Source organism: Aptenodytes patagonicus, chromosome 3 (genome assembly GCF_965638725.1).
Source record: "Aptenodytes patagonicus chromosome 3, bAptPat1.pri.cur, whole genome shotgun sequence".
NCBI classification, from domain to species: domain Eukaryota; kingdom Metazoa; phylum Chordata; class Aves; order Sphenisciformes; family Spheniscidae; genus Aptenodytes; species Aptenodytes patagonicus.
This window is the reverse complement of record NC_134951.1, coordinates 52437782-52451147: the sequence shown is the minus strand read 5'-3', so window position 1 is coordinate 52451147 and position 13366 is coordinate 52437782. Positions and strand designations below refer to the sequence as shown.

The 13366-nt window shown below is 44.9% G+C and overlaps 1 protein-coding gene and 1 long non-coding RNA gene across 3 annotated transcripts in view; one reads left to right on the top strand and one right to left on the bottom strand.

Annotated features, from left to right (window-relative positions):
• Positions 1 to 2891: 2891 nt before the first annotated feature.
• Positions 2892 to 8669, bottom strand: LOC143157992 (uncharacterized). Its single transcript, XR_012994884.1, has 2 exons — positions 8059 to 8669; positions 2892 to 7077 (listed from the first exon to the last, which is right to left on the bottom strand). It is a non-coding gene; the product is annotated as an uncharacterized LOC143157992 (long non-coding RNA).
• A 272-nt stretch (positions 8670 to 8941) lies between these two features.
• The window catches only part of ATG5 (autophagy related 5), an 84645-nt gene continuing 80220 nt past the window's right edge, over positions 8942 to 13366 (top strand). For both annotated transcript variants that reach the window (XM_076333323.1, XM_076333324.1), the window contains exons 1-2: positions 8942 to 9009; positions 9909 to 10077. In XM_076333323.1, the coding sequence (XP_076189438.1) occupies positions 9970 to 10077 (108 nt within the window). In that variant the 5' untranslated portion in view covers positions 8942 to 9009; positions 9909 to 9969. The remainder of the gene's footprint in view (positions 9010 to 9908; positions 10078 to 13366) is intronic.

The window sequence follows — 13366 nt, the reverse complement described above, 5'->3', positions numbered from 1 at the left end:
TTGCTCATCTATTGAGAAAGGCTTTTAAGCAGGTTCATCAGAGTATGGAGTGGAGAAAAAAAGAAGTGGAGAAACAGGTTGAATTTACGATGCTAAGGGAAGTGAGGAAGGTATGTAGCAGAGAAAAGACCTGGACTTCAGGAGAGTGGACTTCAGCCTGGTCAGAGAATGGGTAGGCAGGAATCCTTGGGGAGCCAAGAAAGAAAAAGATCCCATTAGAGCTGATCTTCAAATAAAATCTCCTTGAAGCACAAGAACGGTCCATTGTGATTGCACAAGAAGATGGGCAGATATGGCAGCAGGCCAGGTTGGCTGAAGAGGGAATTTCTAGCTGACCTCAGGCACAGAAAGGAAATATGCAGAAAGTGGAAGCAGGGACAGGCTACCAGGAAATCTAGCAGCATCACCTAGGCATGCAAGAGTCGAATTAGGAAAGCCACACACGGCTGGGGTTGAAACCACCAAGGAATGTAGAGGGCAACAAGAAGGGCTTCTACAGGTAAGCAGCCTCAAAAGAAAGGTGAAGGAAAATGTAAGCTTGCTGCTAAATAGTGCAGGCAAGCTAGAAAGGACCTAGTGACAAACTACGCAGAAAAGGCTGAAGTACTTAATGCCTTCTTTGCCTTGTTTTTTACTGGCAAGGCCAGGTCTCTGTGCCTAGTAGCAAACTGGGGGGAATGAGGTACTACCCACAGTACAGGAGGATCAAGTTAGGGAGAATTTAAGTAATTCTTGACATGGGACCAGATGAGATGCATCCACGGAAGCTGAGATGGCTGATGTCTTTGTGAGGCTCCTCTTTATCATCTTTGAAAGGCTGCGGCAAATGTTACATTTTAAAAAGCCAAGAAGTAAGACTTACAACCTGGTCAGCTTTTGGGAAAATTAAGGAACAAGTCCTCCCCATTTCAGGCACATGAAGGACAGAAGGATGACTGGAATCAGCCAGTAGAGATTTATCAAGGTTAAATCATCCTTGACCAACCTGATCGCCTTCTATGATGAAATGGCTGGCTCTGTGGATGAGAGTTACAGATGTAGCTTATCTGAGGCAAGACTTTTAACACAGTCTTTCATAGTATACTGGTAGCTAAACTGAGGAAATCTGGACTAGATGAGTAGACTGTAAGCTGGGTGAAAAGCTGGCTGGACTGCTGGGCTCAGAGAGTAGTGGTTAATGGTTCAAGGTTGTATTGGGTTTGTGTGGCAAGGTTTTGGTAGCAGGGGGGCTACAGGGGTGGCTTCTGTGAGAAGCTGCTAGAAGCTTCCCCTATGTCCTATAGAGCCAATGTCAGCTGGCTCCAAGATGGACCCACCGCTGGCCAAAGCCAGGCCAGTCAGCGACAGTGGTAGCACCTCTGTGATAACGTATTTAAGAAGGGGAAAAAACCCCTGCACAACACTAGCAGCAGTCAGAAGAGAGGAGTGAGAATATGTGACAGAAACAACTATGCAGACATCAAGGTCAGTGAAGAAGGAGGGGGAGGAGGTGCTCCAGGCGCCGGAGCAGAGATTCCCCTGCAGCCCATGGTGAAGACCATGGTGAGGCAGGCTCTCCCCCTGCAGCTCATGGAGGTTAACGCTGGAGCAGACCATGGAGGACCTCACGCCAGAGCAGGTGGATGCATCTGAAGGAGGCTGTGACCCCGTGGGAAGCCCGTGCTGGAGCAGGCTCCTGGCAGGACCTGTGGACCTGTGGAGAGAGGAGCCCACGCTGGAGCAGGTTTGCTGGCAGCACTTGTGACCCCGTGGGGGACCCACGCTGGAGCAGTCTGATCCTGAAGGACTGCACCCCATGGAAGGGACCCACCTGGAACAGTTAATGAAGAACTGCAGCCCGTGGGAAGAACTCGCATTGGAGAAGTTCATGGAGGACTGTCTCCCGTGGGAGGGACCCCACGCTGGAGCAGGGGAAGAGTGTGAGGAGTCCTCCCCCTGAGGAGGAAAGAGTGGCAGAGACAACGTGTGATGAACTGACCACAACCCCCATTCCCTATCCCCCTGTGCTGCTGAGGTGGGAGGAGATAGAGAAAATTCGGAGTGAAGTTGAGCCCGGGAAGAAGGGAGGGGTGGAGGGAAGGTGTTTTAAGATTTAGTTTTTATTTCTCATTATCCTACTCTGATTTTGATTGGTAATAAATTAAATTAATTTTCCCCAAGTCAAGTCTGTTTTGCTCGTGACAGTAATTGCCAAGGGATCTCCCTGTCCTTATCTCGACCCATGAGCCTTTCATTATATTTTCTCTCCCCTGTCCAGCTGAGGAGGGGAGTGATAGAGCGGCTTTTGGTGGGCACCTGGCATCCAACCAGGGTCAACCCACCACAAAGGTCTAACTGGAAGCTGGTTACTAGTGGCATTCCTCCAGCATTAATACTAGGGCCAGTGCCATTTAACACTTTTATCATTGACCTGGACAATGAGCTGGAACGCACACTTGCTGGGTTTTTGGATGATACAAACTTGGGGGGGGGGGGGATGGTTGATATGCTGGAGGGCTGAGCTGCCATTCACAGGGATCCCAGCAAACGAGAGGAATGAGCCAGTGGAAAAATCATGGAGTTCAACAGAGGCAAATGCAAACTCCCATGCAGCAGTGAAGGCCAAGCATATACTGGGCTACGTACACAGTGTGGCCAGTAAGTCAAGGGAGGTGATTGTTTCCCCCCAAGTCAGCACTGGTGAGGCCACTGGTAATTATACTTCTTATGGAATCAGATAGACTTTAGGATTTTTACTTTTTTCCCCATCAACGCTAACATCCGTCCTCCCATTTTATATGCATCGTATGCTTACTTTTTTTCCTGAGAAATCAGAGTGATTTAACAACTAGCTCACATAACTAATGTTGTACAAATACAACAAAGAGAAAAAACAGAACTCGCATCCAATATTGATTTTAAATTCACTAAAAAGTCTTTATAAATTTAAACCTCCTTAATACACTTCATTAATGGAGAAACAAAGATATATCAGAGCTTCAGAGTTATCAAGACTTTATTACTACTAAATGATCAAAGTGAATTTGGAATCACTGAGAAAAATTCTTTCCCTGGGTAAAACTGCTGAGGATCATCTGGTCATACCACAAAAACAGTTTTGTCTGGAATAGAGAAATCCTGTACTTTGTTACAAGTCAGAAGTATTTCCTGTCAGAAAGCTACGAAAGAAACCGTGGTCTAGGTCAGATGTAATAGATACACAGGTTCACTGAAAATAGAAAATTACTTTTCTGAAGCCGTGGCAACTTGTATAGGCAGGGAATCTGGCCTGCTGTACTGATGCCACACTTAGCAAGCACTGTGTTATCCACGAACCCCTATGATATTTGATACTTTATGGCAATAGTATGCCAGGTTTTGTAAGTTAGCCAATGGACTAGGTTGTAATGAGTATCTGTGGATGACCGTGTCTAACTCAGATGCTTGAAATTATGCAATGTAACATAGAAAAGGAATTAAATCCTTAGTGAAAGGATTTTAATACAAAGCTGTACAGCAAGGAGTCTTCTTAAAAAGGTATAAAAGATCACTTGTCTATGATAAACAGCAGTTAATGCTAGTTTCAGTTCTGGGAGTTCCCGAGTAGCGGGTGACACACAGGTACTTAGTGTCTTCCTGTACTGAGGACTGGACTGCCCTTGTCTCAGAAGCTGACATCCCAACAGCATCAACAGGAGGTTTCCATTCGGATTAAGGGTGAAACCTCTTCCTGCCTAAAAATAAACAACCTAAAGGCTGTTCCAATAGCCAAACAGCACAGGATTATTATACTATCCCCCTTATATTTTTGTTTTACTTCCTGGCCATGCTATGATTCAGCACTACGTTAGTGGGGATCCTCAATCATAAACAGCTAAATTTATGTACCAAACATGGATGGGGCCAATCCTGTCACATACCGAGGCAGTACTGACAAAGCCATTAACCTTTATTTCAGTATTCTCAACAGAAAAAATGAGAATCACTGGGAATCATCATCCTACTGCCTTTTGAATACCAGGCACTCCTCTTTGATAAGTGACGATACTTGACAGAATAAGTATTACTTAGTTAACGTGCAGAGGGGTGAAAATCTAGCTAAGTGAACAAATGGTTGTTGGCACTTATATATTGTTATATATTAATATTATTAATATTAATGATTAATATTAGTATATATTAAAAAAGAAAGCTTATTATCAGATTTATGCTCATAAGAAATCTCCATACATACATATTGTGAAATTTTTAAAAATGGTATTTCCCTCCCTCCTCACTAAGACCAAGATGTCTTAATGGGGCTACGACAAAGTAGCAAACACAAGAGATTTTGTTCAAGGTAAATAATAAGCAGCAGACTTAGAACTAGGAGTTCCTAATGTCCAGTCACTTATTTTAGCAATAAAAGATTATTCTGACAGTTTGAAATACGACTTAGGAATTTTAAGTTAGAATTAAAATAGGAAATCGGCAAAGTAAAAGAGAGTTAACTACTGTGAGGGAAAACTAGGACAGCTGCCAGCACACTTCAGTTATTTAGGCAAGAAAGAGTTTAAAAACAGACTAGAATATTTCCAAACCTATCCACCTGTTATAGAAGGCAAATATTAGTAGGTGAAGAGGGCATGAAAGGAGAAGTATATCCATGTAAGAGTGATTTTTTGCTTCCACAAACATATAAATTAAAATTGTATCTGGAAAACATTAAGTGCTATCAGACGTGGTACTTGTATCTTGTAATATTTCCGGACAGGTCTCAGATGAATGAATCAGCTTCTCATGTAATTAATCAAATTAATTCTTCACTGGCAGCAACAATGAACTATTTAGCTAGGTATAAATAGCAGCATTATGAGTTTCATCTGACTCTTACTGTTGCATGTTAAAAGGTGCACGTTAATGATTCTCACAATCTGTTTTTGTTTACATACTCAGAAGACAATAGCTGAGAAATTAAAACAAAATCTGTTTTGCTTTCTGTTGAAAACTGTTAGGGAAATGAAGGGAAAACATCAGTAGTGATTGCTGATCAGTTCCTAATAAAGCAACATTGGAATAAGCTAAGTTTCACATATCTTTGTGTGTTTTGCCATTGATTTAATGGAGTCAGGATTTTACACAAAGAGGAGCCGGGCCTGAATAAAAGGAACTTTTTGTCCACCTGCCAGGGTTCTTTGTTATACATATGAACGATCCTTACTTTGTGTATGTGTAGGTGCCATAAAATACCAGTTCTATGAAAGCAGCATTAAATTCGTTCCATGTGATCAAAGCAATGAATATCAGTTATCCCAGTTACAGCAAAATATACAGGGAAATACTACTTCACATTTTATTTCAAGTAACTTTTCAGCAACCAAATGTTGGCATTATTTGCCTTCACCAACATGATCTAACTTTGTAGCTATTCCTGCTTTGAGAAGGGGTGTTGGCCTAGAGGTCAGGAAAGGACTCCAAAGGTCCCTTCCAACCTACATTATACAGTCATTCTGTTTACAAATCTTCATCTCCACTACCATTACACAAAAACATAACTGCCCACAAATATGTAAACCATCTGTTCTATTTCTCTTATTTCTGTTAGAATTAATCCATCTTTAATTATAATCTTGTTCTTTACAAGCATCTTCACATTCCATATGTACTCACTAACAGGTGTTTTGATTCAGGTGCCATTAAGAATGACTCACTGTGTGCTGTCTGATGATGACATTTAAAATGGGGGAATACTGCTTGCAGATCTTTGGAATTGGAAGTATGTTTGTTGAGCTCTTCCCCTTCCAGTTTAGACTGGTCCATTCTGCCGAGTGATGATGGAACTTGAAGCATTAGATAACAATGTGGAAAACAATATGCCAAAGGGGGCAATTCCTTTTTTATTGTATCTGTTTTGACATTCCATCCTAGCAATTGTTTTTTATGTTTGGATTCAGATTCATTATTTATAGTCATATTAATAGCAAACTTGGCATTCACTTCAGGTTTACTTTATTTGTTCAGTAGTTCCATTATATCTCATGTATTTATCTACAACCAAGTTCATCTCAGTAGCAGAGCCTCATTTGCCTATAGAACTATTGTCTTTATAATCTCACCCAGACTTTACAACGTATCTTGCTGCATCTGCGTCTGGCAACTACATCGGTAGTTTGCTCGGATGTTTAAACAGGAAGATATTCTAAATAGCAAGTTATCTCACTTTATATCTTGCTGTGTTTTATTCTCTACTTAGCATCTTGTATCTAGATCCAGCAAAAGACTTGGGCACTTGATGGTGTTCAATTTTCAGCCTATGGAGTGGAATCCATATGCCTGACTCAGGCGCCTATGTTCCTTATACTATACATGAGAGAATAATGCAAAAGTAAATGTTTAATCTGTTTGGTAGTTGTCATTAGTAATCAACAGAACGTTGATTACACCGTCTAGCTGGCCAATGGTACGCTTCAAGAGCTGTAGCAGTAAATTAGTTAAGTAAGACCTCAGGAGGTAAGCACAGGCAGCGTCAAGAATGGGTCGCATCCTCAGTATGCACACACTATCAGTATTACTGCTAACAGCAGTGCTGGCAGACTTCTTCCTGCTCATGAGAAAAAAATGAGTGGGAGCAGTTGTGCCAGTGGATGTTTCTGGGCCATTTTCTTTTCAATACAAGCTGGCATTATCTTTGGTGATGCTGCTACAATGATCAAATCCTTCAGCACTACTGAAACAACCCTTTCCTATAGAAGAACTCTGAGGAACTCATAGGGGGAAAGGGCAAAGAATAAACGTGGTTCTCCTTGATTTCCTGTAGGGAAATCTGTATGTGCAAAGCTTTCTGAAAGTTTGTAAATCTTGTAACCAGGGCAAACTACTTTTTTTCTTTTGCAGTGCTGCTGGCACCTCACAGAAGCTCCACTAGTCGATGCACCCTCATCAGACCGGTTTCAACGGACCTGCGACAGCATTAAGGGGGTTTCTTGCAGAAATCCCTAGAGAAGCTTGTAGCAATGACCAGTGCTTCTGGGCTGGATGCCTTTGTAATTGTGGCATCAGTTCTGCACAGGTCTCCATGGAAGCGTCCTTCTGCATCCAGAAGCTTCTGCCACTCCAGGTCTGCAAGACAGTCATTCACACACCATCCACACTAGTTAAACTGTTGCGAGTGCACAGGGAATAAATACTTCTGGAGGAACCCCTCCCCTTCCATCATCTCAGCCTTAGCATGCCCTTTAGAGGTGCCGCCCGGTACGTGCGCCCAAAGCAAGTGTAAGTTGCCTATGTTTAGGAGCGTAAGGGAACTGGTCACGTGAGAGCCTAAAGCCCTTGCAATATAGCATGTGCTATGTGCTGTCTTCCTCTCTGCTTTGGGGTAGACCACACCAAATATGAAGTTTATTCCGGGTTTACACCAGTTTACCTGTTTGTTGAATTAATGTGTCACAAAAACCCTTGGAGAGCAGATAGGGAAAGTTTCACTGTGTATGTCCCAAAGCACAGAAGTGCCACAGCTACACTTTTTGCTCATAGAGCATTAACAAAAAAAGTTATTTTTTTCTAATAATTTATAAGAGGGCTTGTGTTCAGAATATTATGTTTTATCAAAAAGAGGTGATCATGACAAGCTCATTTAAACTGGAAAAAATAAAATAAGCTCTTCATACTTCTCTAATCTTTCAGATGACTGAAAAAATACTAAAACTCTCCAAATCATACGGTTGAATCAGCAACGTACAAATTCATTAAAATGCCAGTCTTTGGGTAAAAACCACAAGAAGTCAGTAGTAACTGTAGTTTGTTCTTGAATTCCGTAAGACAGCAGCAGCGGCCACTGCGTGACATCTGGTGGCCACAAGCCAGCGTAGCAAGAACATCGCACTACCGAAATCGCAGCGTGTGCCATCCGCACCAGGTAAAAACACGTTTTATCGGTTTTCTTTCAAATGTTAGCTGCCAAAACACCAGCTGTAATACATTTGCTACAGTTGTACGTCTCGCCACAGAAGAACCCAGCTTTGACAGCAGCTAGCGCGTGACACATACTAGCAAGGAAGCTACGATACAGATCTTCCTTGGAATTACGATGTTCCCTCCCACCTGAAAAGTGCTGTCCTTCCTCTTCACTCCTACAGTTGTAGGACATCGAGGTGGGGATTTGCAGGGCGACGGAATTGCAGGAGGCGTTCTTTAAAATCCAGAGATGGAATCCACTGTGAACTTGCACCCATCGGGCCAAGAAAAACTGATCCGGAACGATGCTTCGGCGTGCGAGAGATGTCCCCGGTGGCAGCGCATACTCCTCACCCTCCCGTGATCACGGTGTAAAATCATGGCGTAGGAAGTCTACCGCATAAAGAACAGGAAAAGAGGAGAGAGAGCTTAAGCGGTTAGATTGTGCCCAAAATCCTCAGAAGAGCGTTTAAACCCGTGAGCACCCAAAACTTTCAGCATTAAGCTTCACTGGCTCCCGCGCGCTGGCAGAAGCGCGGCCTGTCGGCTGAGCCACTCCGCTGACGCCTCAGGGGCGGGCCGGGGCCCGGGCCTGGTCACAGCTGCAGCCCAGCGACCCCCCCGCCGCCGGCCCTGCCGCTGCAGCTCCAACAGCGCACTCGGGGAGCACGGCCGGCCGCCTCCTCGCAGGGGGGCGCCTGCGGGACCGGCTCCTTCCCACCGCCATGGCGCTGCCCGGGGCAGCCGCCGGGCCGGGCGGCGGCGCGGCGTGAGGAACCCTGCCACAGGCCGCCCCAAGGCCCCGCCTCCGCCTCCTTCCCGCCCAGAGACCCGCCACGCCCCTCCCGCGGGCCGCCCCCCCGCCGGCCGTTCTCCGCCGCCACCCTCCGCCCCGCTTCCGGCTTCCGGCGCCGGCTGGGGGCGGGGGGGCGCCGGAGCTTGCCCGCCGGGAGCCGGGCGGAAGCCGCGGGGTGGACGGCGCGTGCGCCTGAGGGCGGGACGGGGGCGGGGCCGCAGCGGGGGCGGGGCCGCGGTTCAGTTCCTGCCTGGCGCGCCGCACCCCCCGCGGGCGGGCAGGTGGCGCGGGTCGCGACTGAGGTAACGGCGGTCCCCCCTCCCCCCACCCGCTCCCGCCCCCCTCGGCGGGGCTGCCCGGGGCGCGCCCTCCTCCTGGGGGACTCCGCTCGTCCCCGGCTGGCCGGGGCCGGGGCCGGGGCGGGACCGCTGTGGCCCGCCCCCCGGCCTTGCCGTTGCCCGGGGAGAGCACGCTGGGGGCCGCTGCCGCCGCCGTAGCCGTAGCGCTCCTCGGTCCGGCCCCGTGCGGCGGAGCGCTGCCGCGCCGTGCGCTGCTGATTCACATCGGGCGGCCGCCTGGGAGGGAAGGGAGACCCCGCCGGGCCTGGCCTGGCCTGGCCGGGCCGCTGCTGCGGGCGCCGAGGGCGGCCGCCGCCTCGAACCTGCTGGCGGGCGTCGGGCCAGCGGGGCCGGCCGGGCGCCCCTGGGTCTCAGCGCGGCGGTGGGCGATGCTGGGGCCCGTCCTGGCGCCTCGGTGACCCCCCCCCACACACACACTCCCGGGCCGGCCCGCGGCCCCGCCGGCGAGAGACCTGCTCGCTTCGTCGTCCCCGCCGCCGCCCGTCCTCCTGCTCGTCTGCAGACGCCGGCTCTGCTGGCTGCCCGTGGGTCCGGGGCCTCAGGGGGGTGTGGGAGCTGCGGGATGACTGCAAGGCGGTAATGGGAGAGGTCCCTTTGCCTCTACGGTCGGGGCGTGATGCAGGCTTAGAAAATGCTCGTTTACTCGTCATCCACCGTGTGTTTGGTGTTGGGAAAGTGTTAACTCGGAGGCCTTAACTCATCCCGTTCTTTGTACAAACTGAGGCATTTAATGTCTCGGTGACAGTGTTGATCATGCTTGCAGGAGCGTAGTTACGGGAGAACCTTTAACAAGATGTATTTTATTTGCAGTCGTGCTGACTTGTTTCTTTTGGGGGGAACAGGGTTACAGTTCTAGCTGAAGAAACAAACCGATCTACATGTGCTTCACTATCCATTGGAAGAATGACAGATGACAAAGATGTACTTCGAGATGTGTGGTTTGGACGAATACCAACTTGTTTCACTCTGTATCAGGATGAGATAACTGAAAGGGAAGCTGAACCTTACTATGTGAGTATAACGAAGGTAGTCACAGATAGTCCAATGCCATAGTTACGTTTGTTTCCTTCGTTCTCATCATGTGTGCTACTACATGTTGTGGAAGAAAACCCCCAGCTTGTTTCTTCTTATTCCTGGTACGTTCTGAAAGTAAACCATATGACCACTCTGTGTGATTCGCCTCTCTTCACAGCAGGTTCAAAACTTTAAGCTTGTTTCACCAGTGAGATAAAATTATCACAGATAATTAAGATCTTAAAAAAAATTATGAAAAAGTCAAAAAGTAATTAGCTAAAAGGAAGAGGCTTTACATGTACTGATGGTGAGTTTGTATGTTCTTGGATAATGACCAGAAGAAGGGAGAGAAATTGTATGTTACCTTGCTGCAGAAATAACTTCAGTCAGAGCTTTGTGCAATCTTAAACACTAAGATCAGTCACATGCGTAACACAAACTCATAATGAACACTGGCTCATGGACTTTTCTGCTCATGGACTTTTTCTGCTCGTTTTCTTTTCTTTAAGTGCTAGCAGCCATGGGAGAGCTAGCTTGGATGTAGGACAAGCACCTATAATGTCTTAACAGTACAGTGCCTGAACTGGATTGCTAGCTGATGATAAAAATGAGGGTGAGATGGATATATTTGAGTTGTAAACTGGAAGGGCCTTCTATAATCGTGTGGTATTTATTTATAGCGTGCTCGGCAGTTTTCATCCTTTCAGCACCTAATAGGCATTTGATTGATAGAGAATGTTAACTGATTCAGTGAAACTTAAATTTGAAATGTGACAAGTATGTGGGAGGAAAATCTTGTACTATGAGTTTTCACGTGATTCTGAAATCCTTAAATCTTGTCATATCCCATTCTACTCTTTTTGAAAATATGACTGGGTAGAAATTTTTTTCTTCTGTGTTTAATAGCATCTTCATGTCATCAGTTTCTGATTTACATGTGTGTTCAGTGGGTTTTTGAAACCTAATAAAGCATTAATGCTTTTTGTTCAGTAATGATAGTGCTTATCTTTCTATGGTTTAGTTTCACCACTGGAAAAACAGAAGCATTTTTACTTCATGTGGTTGACCTATTGCCAAATGCATTTGAGCTATCTAGAAGTTTCAGACTTCAAATTCTATATATTTTTTTAATATAAATATGATTTAAAATATATATGTATATATTGTATAAATGTTACATGAAAGGTATGAGTTTAAGTACGAAGACATGCAGTCTTGATCTGTTTAACATCGGATGTTGATGTTAACATCTTAACATAAGATCAGCATGGAAACCCCGAAACCGTGTTATCTTCATGGTGTGGGCAATTTTCTAAGTCAAGGAGATAGTTTTAAGCTGGTAGGGTTTCTTTTATTTACTCCACTTAAAGTGTGCACAAAAATTCTCAAGGCTTAATTCTCTATTTCTGCAAAATGTGGTTATTCACAGATCACAGTTCTAAAATTCTAGCTTCTTCCTTTTTCAGGTCGTGTTGGAGCTGATAATATAGCCTTGCTTCTTGAAGGGACCAAGGATTTACAATAGTAAAAGGTAGAAGAGCAATCAAGGTTTTAACTCGTGGTTTAGTTCTCATGGTTTCAGACTGCATCTACGTTAATGTTTTTGTTCAGATCTGGAGTGCATTTTTGAAGCAAGTCTTCATCCTTTCCACTTACTGTGCCCAGGTTTGCATCACCTAGCAGTCTTACAGCCCACAAGCTGACTCATTTTCACATGAAGCTGAAGCAGAAAATGTGCTTCAGCTGCTAATGGACATTTAGCATATGGGATCAAACTGGAGCTAAATTGAAGTAAAAACCATCAAACTTCCCAAAACTGGAGTAAAAAAAAGTATATGTAGTGAACATTCCCAGCACTTGACACCAGCTGTTCAGCTTTACACGTCTCCTCTTGTCATATCTTAGTACTTTTTAATATAGCTTTTTAATAGTATATAAATATATATTTTTATATATAGTATATATAATATATTTTAATATAGTTTTTTAATAGTACTTTTTAATATAGTTATATACCTCTGTATTCCAGACTGCCTTCCATAAATGGGAAGGCTGCATGGGAAGGAAATACTGGCATCATTATGTTAAGAGGGGGAAAAAAGCTTCTGCTCTGAGGAACTTGCTTTATGAAGATGGAGGAAGACATAGACCTGGAGGGTGAGGGGTTAGAAAAACAACCCAGAATCTGTGTGATGGATTTCAGTTTGTGAGTGGTGTGGCAGGAGACCCTTGTCTGTTAGATGTATTAGCACCGCACAGGAGTGATGCACGCGTGTATCACATTATGGCACTGCATGGGGCTAGCAGAGCTAATTTAAAATGAGCTTGTCTATCTTTTGGAAAGAGTAGTGACATCAAGACTAAGTGGCTCAGATAAAACACTGTGCTATTTCTTCCTGTAGTCAAGCCAGGTAGGTTTCTGCAGAGTTACACTGGAAACGGATACGTCAGTTTCCTTGGAGTGTTTCCTACAAATGCTTGTGTTTGGAGTGGAAGCATAATTAGGAATAGCTAGGTTGAACTACCTTTGTTCCTGAACTAGCTGATTTTTCCCCAGTCCTAAAATTGTTACGTTTTTTATTTTAAAATGGTGTACCGTCTGTCTCTTGGTGCAAACGACAGTTAGAGATAAAATGTGTACAGGAAGCAGAGTACTTGTTGGCTGGGACCTGTCGGGTGTAAAGAACAAAATTACAGCAGAAGGCAGCCTTAGAATGATACTCTGCCCGTGGGACTAGCCTTTACCGGGCCACTCTTTAAGCTTCCTCGGTGTCAAAAGGGTTGTTGTATTAAGATGTCTGTAACAGTGAGCAACATGAAGCCATTCCATGTTAGGATGCTTTGTTTCTTCATCCTGGATGCATTGGTGATCAGACCAGTCCAGTTCCTGTTAAATCTAGAATTTTTCTCTTTTATAATCTGTTTTGCATGTAAAATGGTGTTTTGCTTTGCAATAAAACCTGTGGAGATAGCTGCAGAGGTACTCTTTTTACACAAAGATATATTGCAAGCGTTTACTTAGGCATTAGGAGTTCCTTGCATTTCATTTGACCTCTACAGAAAGTGTTCCTGGTTATTGTGATTAAATACTGTAGCAATACACAATATGCAAAAGGAAGGTGGTGTTTGTGCAATTTTGGGGATGGCATGTTCTAGCCTACTAGGATTTATTCTGCCTGGTAATGTATTTGGAGATTTACTTTTGTTTTCTTAATTTAGTGAGAAGAACCCCTAATCTTATTTGTGTGTCGTCGTCCCCCCCCCAGTTTTGTATAGCTATTTTGGT